The 15,120-nt window shown below is 36.7% G+C and overlaps 1 protein-coding gene across 4 annotated transcripts in view; it reads right to left on the bottom strand.

Moving 5' to 3' along the window:
- Positions 1-15,120, bottom strand: part of USP15 (ubiquitin specific peptidase 15) — a 70,441-nt gene that overhangs the window by 15,733 nt on the left and 39,588 nt on the right. For 2 of the 4 annotated variants that reach the window (XR_013928674.1, XM_080390747.1), the window contains exons 7-8: positions 11,972-12,055; positions 5,235-5,379 (exon numbers count right to left, since the gene is read on the bottom strand). Coding sequence is in view for 3 of the 4 variants with exons in the window: in XM_080390747.1 (XP_080246873.1) it covers positions 5,235-5,379; positions 11,972-12,055 (229 nt within the window). In the remaining variant the exon portion in view is untranslated. Of the gene's footprint in view, positions 1-5,234; positions 5,380-10,810; positions 11,178-11,971; positions 12,056-15,120 lie in introns of those variants that run through there. The other 2 variants (XM_080390748.1, XM_080390746.1) reach the window with 2 other exon arrangements.

Below are 15,120 nucleotides of genomic sequence, written 5' to 3'. Positions count from 1 at the left end.
AATCAGCTTTCGGAAGAAAAAAACCTGCTGAAATACCCCACTGCAAAGCTCTCAACAGCTGTTGTTCAAAAGTCAAGTATATACAATCACACATGGAAAAACACATAAACATGAAGATGTGGGGAGGAAAAAACCAAAAGAAGTGTTTTTAATGGAAACATTTACTTTCCTTCTTCTCCTGTTTTTGAATCAAAATAAACACTTTGTGAACTCTTAGGTTTTCACTGTGAAAGAAAAAATAATTTTCCAAAGAACTCTAATCACTAATATCCCAAAAGAGCAAAGCAGTACTCAGGAAACATCCACAGATGGCAGCACAGCAATGCTTCGTGAGATTCATATTTTTCTCATTTTTTTCAGCTTACAACATAGACATGTACGTGAGTGATTGTGACTAAAACATCTACTTGCCAAATACTTTTTTTTTTGCTTGATAGGGGTTCAAACATTCAGAATAATGTTTTCATAAAGTCCACAAGCTCCCTTTTGTTTTTCACTCCTGTTTTATTTAATGCTCAGATCTGCAAAAGCCATTTAGGCCTTAATAAAAAATGAAGCCTTAGGTGTCAGCACTGAAGTAAAATGATACACAGAATACCCCTTCAAAAGAATCTGAAAAAATCTATACAGAAGTTCCAGTACAACAAAAATATTTAATAGTATTGAGTTACTGCTTTTTGATAATAAGAAACTATGATACGACAACACTTGGGAGAATTACAAGGGTCTCTTAATCATCTTAGCCTTACTCCTACTCAGCTTACAGCTGTTTATGGTACAACAAAGGATCTTACCTGTTTCTTCACCATCTCTCCTCTAGTTGTCTTGAGCTCTGTAACACTGAAAGCCCCTACTCAGAAAACCAAAGGTTTCTTTACATTAATCACCTAGAAGGATGAAGGGGCAAGCCTAACCTTACCTGTAGATTGAAGAGCTATTAACGAACTCGAAACAATATTTAAGAAACTGACAGGATTATCACATTTCTACCTAGTACAGTTAAAGGGTAAAACCCTTCAGACAAGTTTGTCAGACTCTGGACAGCAAGTGCAAGGAACTGGCCCTCTTCTTCAAGGAACACTGATGACAGTTTTGATTCAAACCATCTTCACTGTACATGAGACAAGCAAAGAGAAGCTGTCTGAGAAACGAAGCGGCTTCTGAAGCAGAAACGGCTCTTATATGAACAGTAAGGGGCCTCAATGGTGTCTGGGAAGGACGAAGATCTGAGAAAAGTGGTAATCAGCAGGAGTGCGGAAAAACTAAACTCTGCTTCTGTTGAAGGAAGCTACATTGATTACACTCAGCAATGACTGAATGGAAAGGATCACAGCACAGCTTTTCAAATAGAACACAAATGGAACTGAAAACTATTTCAGAGTCTAAAACTCTACAGTAAAATGTTTTATCAGGATAAATCTGTTTTCTTTAATACTGTGTTGACATAATTGTGAAGAAAATTAGCTTAAGGTGGCAAATAAAACTACAGGAGGTAACCAAAGCAGATCAGAGAATCACAGAATAGCTGATGCTGCAAGGCATCTCTGGAGACGTCTAGCGAAATGCCCTGCTCAAAGAATGTCACCTAGGCCAGGCTGCTTGGCACTGTGTCCAGTCAGGTTTTGAGCATCTTCAAGGCTGGATGATCCACAGCCTCCCTGGAAACCCCATTCCACTGATAACTCTCACTGTAAAAACATAATTTCTTAACTTAAATGGAATTGTCTGTGCTTCAGTTTGAGCTCAGTGCCTCCTGTTCCTTCAGTGGGAATTCGGTTTCACTCTACTTGCTGCCTATCTTCCCCGCCCCAGTATTTCTACACATTGGTAAGATTGCTCTGGAGCCTTCTCTTCTCCAGGCTGAACAGTCCCAGCACTCTCAGCCTCTCCACGTAGGTCAGATGCTGCAATCCTTGATCACCTTTATGGCCTCTCACTGGACCTGCTCCAGTATATCCCTGTCTCTCTGGTACTGGGGAGCCCGGAATTGAACCTGGCACTCCAGGGGTGTCTCACCAGTGTTGAGGGGAGGGGAAGGATCACCTCTCTCAGCCTGCTGGCAATGCTTTTCTCAATGCAGCCAGGAGGCTGTTGGCTGCCCTGGCCACAAAGACATACTGTTGTGTCATGTTCAGCTTTTTGTCCAGCAGGACCCCAGGTGCTTCTCTGCCAAGCTGCTTTCCATCTTGTTGCCCGTCCCCTGACACAGCCCAGTGTGTACTGGTGCCTGGGGTTATTCCTGCCCAGGTGCAGGCCTTTTGGCTTTCTTTTGAACTTCATGAGGTTCCTGTCTGCCCATTTCTCCAGCCTGCTGAGGTCTGTCTGAATGGCAGCACACCTCTCTGATGTATCAGACTCTCCTCCCAGTTTTGTGTCATCTCTAGTCTTGCTGAGGGTGCATTTTGCTCCATCACCTAGGTCAAAGCCTAGGGCTCCCAATATTCCCAAGCAGAATTTCCCTAGTCTGCCATCCACATACTATCTGGGCCCAGTCCTTTGTTGCTTCCAAGATCAAATTTGTTTGGAGTGCTTCGGCCATAGGCATTACACCTCTAGCCAGAATAATGCAATGTTACTCCAGTAACAGCAGGAGGTGAAATTAATAGCAAATTAGTGCAGTGAATTGTGTGCTTTCAGTGTAACTGGAAAAAAAGGTAGAAGTTAACTGGTGGCAAGAGGAAGACAACAGTAGAACTTGCAGTCTGCAAGACTGTAGTGTGTTAAGAACATGTCATGCTTTCACTAAAAAGCACATTCACGGATTTCTTAGATAACATTAAACTCTAAGCAATACTTTCTTTGACAGATATTAGGTGGAACTGAAAGATACTTTACACTTCCTTGCTAAGAAAGCTGACAAATAAGACATTTAAAAAAACACACCATCAAGGACATACTAAAGGTACTAATACCAAACTAAAAGTTGCACTGCTCAATAAACACCTAATTCTCTTACCCAGAGCACTGCCCTGTTAATCTGCAAAATTGTATTCATTAATTTACACCACCATTTATCAGAACTTATTTGAACACTTGATTCCCTAGATATAACTGAAAAGCAATGAAGTAAAAGCTGACATGATTTAGAACACAGACCTCAGAATTAAATCCAGTTAACAAAATAGGATGTTGATGTGAATTGTAATAAGTTTAAGTTGTATGCAAGAAACTAAAGGCAATAACCCATGTTTATAATTTTCACCTAAAAGGTTATTTTTCAGTGTACATATATGCAAATTCATGTATATAAGTTTAACAAAGGTTTAGATAATCAAAATTAACCTTGTTTTTAGTCAGTCTAGTCTGACAAACAGTGTAGCATTGTAAGAAATATTTAATGATGTATGTACTAAGAATAGTCTTTTAATTCAACTTTTAAAAGACAATTCTGGTTCACACACTAGATGAAAATATATTCTTATTTTTTTCTTTACAATAGCATAATGACACAATTCAGAAAGAGGTTACATATAGCATTTTTATTTAGAACGGACTGCAAAAAGTGTGTCCTTCCCCCTTTCAGCTGAGCCATCTTTTGTACAGCATGCTAACCCCCCCCCCCTTAATTACTTCCTGCACCTTTCAACTTCTCCTCAAGTATCCTCATACAAATATTTTAAAAAACAAGAATAAATTGAATTTTATGGAAGTCTTATATAAATAAGTATGGAATAACCACAGAATAAGCCCACATACCACTACAGGCTGGGGGCTGACCGGCTAGAAAGCAACTTTGCATAACACGTCCCCGGTGGTCATTTCCTGTGGAAACGTGGAAAAGCCAGAAGTGCAGCTCTGTGGGAAAGGTGGCCAACTGCAAGCTGGGCTGAGTTAGCAAATAGCAGCCAGAGGCAAAAGGACGCAAGACTTCTCCTCTATTTGGCACTTGTGAGACTGCTGCTGGAGCACTGTCTTATTTAGGGCTCCCCAGTGTAAAAAAAAAAGAGTGGAGGAGGGCCATCAACATGGTCAGGGGGCTGGAGAACAACATACAAGGAAAGGCTAAGAGCTGTATGCATTTGTTCAACCTGAAAACAACAAAATTAAGGGGAGAGCTCGTGGTTGATGCAGCTACCTAACGGGAAGCTACAGAGAAGTGAAGCCCGGCTCTTCTCAGAAGTGCAGTGACAGAACTAGCGTAATGGATACAAACAGGAGGTGGAACCCATGATCATTCTGGGTTCCCTTCTAACCCAAGTTATTCTCTGGTTCTATATACAAAGATAGGATAAAAAAAACCCTGTAAAGACTATGAAACTATGGCATATTCCTTCTTTTGAACAAATTTAAACACCTTCATAAACTCAGCTTACAAATGTATCTGAAACTACTTTTTTCCTGGACAAGCTAAAAAAGGAATTCAACATTTTTTTAATATTTTTTTTTATTTCACCCAAAGAAATTGCAAACGTAAGTTGGGAGCTCTTGTGATGACAAAGGAGGAGATTAACTCTGAAGTATGCTTGGTTAAGATCTATTATCTTTATACTCAGCAGGAAAAAAATGTCAATGAGAACTTAAATACACTTTACAGGTTTTTGACATACGACTGCTTTGATGACAAAACCGAATTAAACTATTAACTCTTTCTGATCATCAAGTAATCTACCCCTGTAGGTTCCACTTCGAAGTAAAAGGACTAAGTTTATTGCATCTTGGCAAGAGTAACACTAGGTATACTAGTACTTCTCTCACAATCAATCAAGCAAAGAAACAAGCTATTACATCCCTATAATGTATCTCATCCATGAAACAGCAGCTATTCAAAGGGGAAAGGTCAAAGGGAAATATGTTCAAAGGTTTCCTGAATGTTAACCTGTGCACCAGAAGTACATGAGAATTAGAAATAAAGGCCCAGTAATCCACCTGTCATCTACTTTTTGACACTTCAGCACTGCAATCTGTACTCAAGTGCATCTCAAAATTAAGAAGTATTTTTCATGACATGCATCCATGGCAATCATTAAAAAAGCAAAGAATCCCGCTTAGGCGTTCACACATGTAAAACTCTGATCAAATCTGATACTGATCACTGTGCAGAAACAGGGAAAACAATGAATGCAGCTATGTAAATAAACTTTTCTAACATACCAATATACATGTATTTCCTCAGTTTTAGTCCTATCCTACTACTTAATGGAGTCTCTTAATATTAGTTTCCAAACATCACAAAATATAACATGATATTACTTCCCGAGTAATAAGACAAGCTCATTTTATTCTAAAGTACATACCTGAATTGCTGAATTCATGAAACATGTATTCCCCAAGTTACTCAGACCACACAGGCCTGGCTGCTCATTATGTCTTCCTGGCTCTGAATAATCATAATTCTTATAAGCAGTATATGATGGGAGACAATAGTTTGAATTTTTCACACTGTAAAAAAACAAAATATCTTTCACAATGTAAACATGTACTCTATAGTACTTTAATACATACAAGTACTTTATAAACTGAAAAATTAAAAATGTTAAAGTAACTTCTGTGAACGAGAAAGGATTTTAAAGAAGTATTTAATAACATTAATTTCAATGTAAAAGTCACCTGTGCAAACAACCAAAACCTAATGTACTGCAGTATCTGTAATTATTATATCCCTACCCCTTTTTCACAGGAGCAGCTTCACAGCTTACTCTATTCTTCATTGCTCCATCAAATTTAATACACTCAGACTTTAGACACCACCAGCAGCAATCAATCATTTACGTCCCTTTTGCATCCTGCTACTGCAAGAGTGAGGTCGGTGGGAATAGGAATGCAGAGTTACAGGTGAAAGCTGAGATTTCCACGGCCACAGTGGCATAGCTGCCTCACTGCATCAGAGAGTCTATTTATAGCTTCCCTGCTAGGACAGCATAATCCAGCATGCAAATGCAGGAAAGCATTGAGAGGTAAAAGAATGCGCAAAATGCCTTGCAACAACTTCATTATAAATCTCTATGACGCATCTGTTTGGAGAAACTGGAGAAGACTGAAATAGGCAAAATGGTTAAGATTTAAAGCAATTTGTTTCCAGATGAAATAATGCAAATACTAAATACAGAATAACCCTCAAAACAGTAAAGTAAGCATATCTGAGAACACTAGAAAGGAAAAAGTATCTTGTATGAGGATGGTCTCATATTACAGATGTTAGACAAAAAAAAAATATCAACCAGAAAGGTTAAACTTTTTCTTAAACTATTTCAGGCACTGATCATAATGAAATGCATGTGGCAGTAGCTTTGGCTAAAGTTCAAGAGTATTCCTGCAGTCACTAAGCATTATTCACATTAGAAGCAACTTGAACAAAAACATGAAAGTCAATTGCTGAGAACGACAAGGGAAAATATGCAGTACAAAGAATCAGTCCTGATAAATAACTGAGATTTAGAATTGTAAAGGTCTGAGGATGCCAAGTGCCCAATGGTACACTCCAGCTATTATACTTGAACAGTATCACACCCTTTACATCCAACTGAATCCCAACTACGCCCCCCAGTGCACAATTACTCACTTTTCATTAATAACAGTTGTTTTGTTTTAATCATGAGTTAATGCAAATTTCAAACAGAAGGGGAAGAAAACGTCTCCCTCTTCTAATGGCCTCAGAAATCTGTGTAGTTTAAAGTTTGAGAACAGCAGCTTTATGGACAGTGGACTATACATCTGATCATTTCTTTTTAATAGTTGACTTTCCTGTCAGTCCTTCCCTTTTCCATACACATGCATTTTCTCTGTTCTCTGGCTTGTCTCCGAACTAGCTTAATTGCATTGTGCTTACTGGTCATTCCCCATGAAAAATCCCTGTAAAGTTACTTTTGCCTATGCAGCTTAATCCTAACCTAAACGCTTAGCCCTAGTTTACACAAAATACTTTTTGAACTTCAGGGCCCACATACCTTTCAAGCTTGCTTCTGCGGTCAACCCTTCCCTATCATGAGTCCCTGGTTCACCCATGCATGAGACACCTCCAGGGAAAACTAACTTCCATCTCCCTACATCCATCTCCAGCTACAGTCCAGCTACTGCAATGAGCCACTACTCCCTTAAGGTGGCAAGCCTTAGTCGTCCCAAGAGAAAAAGCACAAGGTTGGCACTGGTGGTAATGCAACCTCTGCAATATAACCAACCCTCCAACCCAGCTCAAGTGCACAGCGGCAATAGGAAGGCACATGTACAGGGTACACAGAAGCTTCTACTTTCAGCCCTGCTTGCTCCCCACTGCTTTCCTCACCTGACTCAAAATTACACTTTTCACAGAGTTAACAGAAGATAAATCTCTCTTGGAAATCTAGGCAATGTAGGGGTAAATAAACAGATCCAACATAATTTTCCTAGGGATTTTCACTCTCCTTTTCCCTTCTCTGCAGCTTTTCCCCCTTCACTGACTGCCACCTTAGGAAGGACACTAGAAAGCTAGGAAATGCAATTAATGCCTTTTGGCTACAGTTTCTCCATGTGAAAGATTTCCTCAACTTAGCCGAGTAACATCATGGTAATTCAATTCAAGATGACTGTAATGCAGAGATCCCCAGTGTTCTTTTGCTCTAAGGGACAAACTCTCAAAAGGGAAAGCTATTTCCAAGCTCTTTCATCTTCTGTACTAGCCCACAGAATATAGTTACTACACATTCTGTGAGTCAGGTCTATTCATGTATTTTTCTTTCAGGGTTCTGTGGTATTTTATCAAAACATATCCAGCAAGATACAGTGCCTACTATCTGCAGCAGGCTAGGAAATATCTCTCTACAGCCTTCTTAGTCCACAAATTTCATTTTTTCTGGAAGAATTATTTTTATTCAAATTATAATGTGTCTGGTTTTCCTGCTTTTGAGAAGGGAGAAAAAAATAAAGTATTAACAGTCAGTAGTAAACGGCTAACAATGGAAAGCAAGTAAAGATACAATGCAAGCCTACATAAACTTCATTCAAACAGAAATGCCCTAAAGAAAGTAACTTGTGATAGCGTGTCCCCAACCTGAATCTGCTTCTCCTACAAAACCTTTAGAAAGTTGCCACTAATGGAGAAATAATGCATGGAAAAGCAGAGAGGTAGCATCAGAATGGGGCAGTCAAGTAAGGGCAATTACAGAAACAAAATTGATAGTTCTTAGAAGAAATCGCTTCTCAAAAAAGGCAAGACTTGAAAAAATAAAACTATCTTCAGACCCTTGAACCACTAGACAGTTTTTGAAGTAGTGAAAATGGTACAGGGAGGTTTCCAAATGAGATTTTATTATCTGTAAATCTATAAATTTTGAGTTGCATGTGCCGTATCTGAAATGACTCAATATGTACCGTCTGTATCCTGCCTTTAAATCTCAAAGGAGCTTTCAGATGATGATGAACCCAGAGCATTCGTTGTGTAGCTGGGAGTTCTGGGAAGCATGGATTTGAAACAGAGAGGTTTGGAAAAGCATCACTAGCTTTGGAAAGGACAGTGGAGTGCCATATACCAGCAACAGGTGCTGCAAAAGCAATCTGAGTTGCCAGAATGAGCCCCAAAAATTACAAGTTTGGAACACTTACTGAGCTCCACAATATTTCAATCACTTTAATGCACTGCCAATGTATTTTTGTGACCAGCCACTTTAACAAACCCGTAATCGGGTTCCATCAACTTTTAGAGATGCCTGAAGCAGCCAGAGGCGCCCACGTCACTAAAGACCATTGTCTTAGTTACTGTTCACGATCATTGCCTGGAGAGCAAAAGATAACGTTATAATCTATTTAAGTAAAGTTACAAAAAAATCACCTTCCCCATAATATTTGCCTATGTATCAGGCATAACATGAAGAAACTGTTTTTACAGGGGATGGAATTAACATTTATACTTCTTGAAATGAGCATACTGAAATATACTAAGCATGTGAAAAAAGCTGCCAGCTGTCCGTCTTCTGACAAGCTGACACTACTGAATAGTGAAGTCAGTCATTTCAGGAGCCTGAAACAATGGTTACAAATGACAAAAACAAAACAACTTTTCATTTAATTCCCGAAGCAAAATCCCTGTTCAACTGTTTTTAATCCCCTCCCCACATAATTTAAAAAATACCATATGTGACATGAAATGTATTGCTTTGTAACAGCAATAAACAGAATTCCAGTAAGACCTAAATGATGCGTGTGTCTCCCTGCTCTTCTGAATCCACTAACACATATTATTGCTAATCCTCCTATGTTATTCTTTCAACAAGATCACCTGTAAAGGCAAAAAAATATCAATGATCAATTATTTGGAATCCTCCACTCCATTAAATGCAAACCTATATTTACAGAAATGAAGGCTCTGGACCTGATAAAATTTGCACAAGCTATTTCTACCATCTAATGTATGACTACCTCAACACACAAATATTTACCGATTTGAGGCTATTACTCAGAACACTTCTAGGATTAGACAAGTATTAGAGACGTGTACCATATAAAGAAACATGATACATTTCAGACTTTTAACATAATTTGTACTCTACAGCCAAGCTATAATAATTGCAAAAACAGGCTTGCAATGACTAGCAATTATGACTATTACTACACACAACCTGTTGTTTTTTCTGCCTCAAAAATCTGCTTTGTCAGCTAAAATTATCTTCAAAACAAGTGTTGATCTTTCATTTAGAGTCACAGCGTCTCATGTCTGTACAGGGGTGCCAATGGATACAGGAAAGCCACAAACGTGTAATTTTGCTATTGTAGTAAAGATAACGTGCAATGTAAGAGGCAATAAGGCAGAAACATGAAAATAAATGCCCGGCATAGCTGACAATAAATAGTTAATTAAGAAAGTAATGAAAAGAAGATAGCATTAATTAATGGAAAGGAAGTGCTTTCTTAGACAAGGGAGGTAACTGCAAGAAGAGTAGAACATAGGAAGAAACTGATCATAACCTAGAATGATATAATACAATACAGAGATATATCTTTCCATTTATCTTCTGAAGCCAAAAATTCTTAGTGCAACTGTATGTACTTTAACGTATGTAGTGTATTAATGGATATGACTTCTCTATCACTGAACTAGTTCAGTCTGACCATGTGTTCTGACAGAAGTGCTGCTAAAGATTCTCCTGTATTATACATTGTAGTGAACTATAAATTTGTGATTTTTAGACTTTTTAAACTCATTATAATTGGATTACTGCATTGTAAGGAAAACCATATACTTCTGCACTGAATATCTGCCTTACATAACATCCAGATACACAGTATTTTGAGTTACAAGAGAAAAATGGCCGGTATTTCATAACACTATAGAGAACATGTACCTACCAGCTGATTTACAAGTGTTGTACTTTACAGAAGTTATAGTTAAGGCACTTTAAAGGACCAATTCCTTATCAAATCTGTATTTTATATCACTTCCTTTTAAACATATATTTCTGTTGAAAATCCTCAAGTTAAAAAACAACCAAACAAAAAGAACCCCAGAATTTTTACCTTAAGCTCTAAAAGCTCCCATTTTGGCTCCAAAATAAACCAACACATAGAAATAAATTCAGCCAAAGCAAGTGAAGAAACTATCTTTAAAAGCTGCAAGAGCTAGCAACAGGTTTCATAAGTGCTCCCTAAAAATAACTACAGCATCACTAGGGAGAAACTAACATTTAAAAATAAAAAAATATAAAGGAGGAAAAAAAAAAACCCAGAAAAAAAAAAAGGAAGAAAGCCTTGCTGACTTGATTTAAAATGGTGGCTTCCTAGGAAAAGGTAACTGTTAAGCTTTGGTTTTGGCATTACAGCTGTGTTTTGTATAAGCAATGGGGGAAGGAGAGATTAATTCTCAGCTGGAGGCTCAGCTCTGGTCAAGTAATTTTTCACACAATCATAGATACAATATACTTTTTATTTACTACACATTCACACACAGAGTACAATAGACTGCAGTTAAATACATGAATTGCAACTGTTTAACAGTGAGAGTTGGGGCTACTCACAATTGGTAGAAGCACAAGTGACGCTTCACCCCTTAGGAAAAATCACTTCTGATAAATGCAGTATTTAACTGGAAGATATTGTATAATTTATGTCACCTTTTTAATATTTAACATCTTCATGTTTGATCACAAAATGCCATGTTTGGAAAAATATTTTAAATTTGAATGAATTGTAAGAAAAAGCCTCTTCAATTTCCCCCAGCTTGCATTAAAGATGAGTGCTCTCTGGTTTCAAGCATTTGAAAGATGCTCCATTATCTGTTAAAGTGAAATAATTCCATGTTTTTCTATATTCACCAACTTTTTTTACAGTTGTGTACAACAAAAAACGATTACACACAAAGTTGGCCACTGGAATATGAAAACTCGTCTTTTAGAGTTTTATCATATTCTTTACTAAACTTCTGACTTGCAATATAAAGGTGAAAACTCTTAAAAATGAGAAGCCTCTTTTACTAAACCTCTGTTCATTGTAATATTCAAGCACACCTATCACACTGACATCTCTTAAATGTTCTAGCACTAAGACACAGAAGTTAAGTTGCTGATAATTAATCAATGGCTATAATCACTATGACAACCATTATGGCTAAAGCAATTCAGCTGTAGTGGTCTCAAATCAAGGTCATAATATCACATATGCTACTATATGATACCTTAGCATCAATAAATAAGGGAAAACCTGACCACCATAAGTAGTTTATACTTTTTTTTGTTGTCCATCTAAATTCAGGCATGATTACAACAACAACAACGTATTTTTAGCAAGATAAACTCTAAATGAAGTCTTTACGTATTTTCTTACAATGCTCAACATTCTTTTTAGTGCCTATTCCACTGAGGACTAAGAGTTACCAAACCTCTTTAACTGTGTTTCATTTCCTAATATCAATGCTTTACAATAGCTACACTATGAAATAGTGACCAGTAACAATTCACAATCCAAATATTGCAAAACAAATCAAAATCCTTAAGCTAGGAGTTACAAAACATTGAAATTTGTTTATGTTACACTGGGGCAATTAAATAATGTTTTAAGGTATATTGCTTACTTTCTGTTGTTCATGTTGTTATAATTATTTGATAGAGATGGAGAGATCTTTGGTAAAGTTGAAAAATTGGATGCACCCGGGGACCTTTAAAAATATGAAGATGATAAATTAGATAAAAAAACTGAGATATTAAAAACTGAAAGAAAGCTAACAAATGCACAATGCATATAAACAAGCAGGGAAAAGCAATTTTTTAAAAAAGTGGGCAAAGCTCTAAAAATACTCAGGACATGCTGCCTTCAGATTCCATTTTTTAAAACTTGAAATGCTTCACAGTAATTCAAATTTTCATATCATGTTAAAGAGATAGAGCTATTATAAACAAAACCCAACCAAACAAAAAAAACCCACAGGCCACTGTGCTAAAAAAAATTGTTTTCAGTTTACGGTATGACTAAATATTTTGATGTTCTGAAACGTAGAATGTGAAGTTTCTAGCATGGAAATTTTATTAATTATTCATTTAACCATAACTGGATGTTGAGATGAGACACAAAAACAATTAAGATATGTAGCTTGTGGTTAGGTTAACAACAGCATAAAACCATTTATTTAAAATTGTCTTAATTAATATTGTTTAAAAAATCCAGCATATTAAGCACAATACTAAATAACCTTTAAAACCTTTTTTTTCCAAAAATAATAGCATTATCACTGATCCCCACTGTTTAAGACTGTTTTTAAAATACCAGAATACTGATCACTTTAATCACAAAGACCCTCGAACATAACGATTAAATACAATATACAACTATCTTGCAGTGTGTTTTCCTTTTTCTGATCAAATCTTACAGATAACCATGGAAAAGGCTCTGAATACTCAAAAGGAATTTATGAACCTTCATGTTTTGGTGGGCCCTACGCAACTCAAACTGGTTTGCAAAAAGCTCCAGCTGTCATTGGAAAGCTTTGAAATACGTATCACAGCATTAAGAGAAGAAAGTCTGCACACTCAGAATTTTTTTCTAAGTCTTTCAAGAACTAAACTCTGCAAGGTTATAAATATTTTTACACAGGGAATTTTCCTGGGTATATTTGCAAATTTATTTACAACTTTTTATTAACAAACCTTTTCCAAAAGAAAAGATAGATCACCATGTGAAGGAAATGTTATTAAATTTTTAAAGTATTCTGACCAACATTCACAAAGCTTTCCTGTAGATTTCCTTTATCAATCCAAATTCTCTCTGAACATTATCTTCAAAGAAGTAAACCACAAAGACTATGTCCACAAGAAAGATATAAAACTGAAGACAGTTTAACCCTACTTAAATTGAAGATATTTATAGTTAAAATATGCACATTCATACATATAATTATTTTAAAAGCAGCTATCTGAACGGAGTCATTTTGAACTGAAACTGAACTACTCAAAACAAATTTGAAGCTTTTATACAATTTAATCCAAATTCAAATGCAATAGTTTTAAATTTAAAAACTCAATGTATAATTGTTCTCTAAAAAAATTAAAAGAAACCAGAATAAGGTACATAAACAAAGGTCTGGTTTTCACTGAAAACTAAAAATAAGTTAATTTGTTTCTTAAAGAACATGACAATCAGTAGTTTTATTTTTTGATAGCATTTGCTATCAAATAAAAAAGTGATAGTAACAGGTGAAACAGTAAGAGATTCCTATTACTGTATGGTATACGGCCTCTCTGCTTACATTGCTAAATCATCTGTACAGAGAAGAACAGAATTCATTCACAGCTTTTACAGTTTTTAATATATTTCAATACTTGTGGGAAAACTTTGCAACAACATTGGCAGAAATCCCCCTGATGATTTAAAACAAAAAAAAATCAGATCAAAACAAGGATAATAAAAAACCCTGAAAAGACAGTAAGTGCTTATCTTGAACATATTGGCATACTTAGTTCTGCCTTTACAATTGTACAAAAACAATGAACAAAAGTATCTACTCATAAACAACTGCAATGACTTAGGAATCTCCTAAGACAAAATGAGTAATCAAACGTACAACAAAACCTCAATTATGTTTTAAATGCGAAGTTCCAAGGCAAAGTATATATCCTTTTAGTAGTACACTAACTTAAGCATGTATTAATGTCCAAAGAATACAGCTATTTGCTTGAAAAAAAAAATCAATTTTAAACTCTGGTTGTAAAAAATTCCCAATAATCAGTTAAACTGCCTTGTTTCTCACATACAGGAGAAAAGTAAACCAAATTCTCAACACAGCTAGAAGAACATCAGGAACTACGCAAAAGATAAAATTTGAAAGGTAACTTTTTTTTATTTAACAAACAAAATCCACAGAATTATTTTAGTTCAGCATTTTAACAGTCCAGCAAAAGACAGGTTAAAAATCAAACTTTACTGTAGTCCTACACCAAAATAGACAATAACTCATATTAGCTACTGACTTCCCTTTGCATTTATTTCATTAACCCTATGGTTACATTGCTTTATACTTTAACTCCCATAGTGATCCACAGTAGAGACACAAATATGGACATCAGCAAAAACAACTGCAACTCTTTTCCTCCAACAATCTGTGGGCACCTGCTATAGATTGCCTGGATCAGGATAAAAAAAAAAAAAAAGACAAAGCTTCTTTGGAAAACTGGAAGAAGCCTAACATTCACACACCCTAGCCCTTTACCACTGTGATACCTGCTGGTGAGGCAACACAGCTGGGCACAAACAATCCAGGAAGGTTCTGGAGTGCATTGATGACAACTGCCTGACAGGTGATTGAGGAGCCAACAAGGACAGATGCTTGGCTAGATTCCATACTTAAAAACAAGGAGGAATTTGTTGAGGATGTGAAGGTTAGGGCCTTGGCTGCAATGACTATAAGATGGCGAAATGCAGGATCCTGAGAGAAAGCAGGGCAGAAAGCAGTAACGCAACCCTGGACTTCCAGAGGGTACTTTAGCCTTTTCAGGGATCTGCTTGGAAGAGTCCCATGGGATACAGCACTGGACAGAAGAGGGATCCAAGAGAGGTGGTTGATATTCAAGGACCACTTCCTTTAAGCTCAAAAATAGACCATCCTGACAAGTAGAAAATCAAAGGTAGCTGGAAGCCTGCATGGATGAACAAGGAGCTCCTGAGCCAACTCAGACATGAAGAGAAAGTGTCTGAGTGAAAGCAGGGGCAGATAAACCAGGAAGAACATAG

This window comes from Falco punctatus, assembly GCF_963210335.1.
Source record: "Falco punctatus genome assembly, chromosome: 6".
Classification (NCBI taxonomy): domain Eukaryota; kingdom Metazoa; phylum Chordata; class Aves; order Falconiformes; family Falconidae; genus Falco; species Falco punctatus.
The sequence above is the reverse complement of the archived record's forward strand: the minus strand, read 5'-3'. Positions and strand labels throughout refer to the sequence as shown.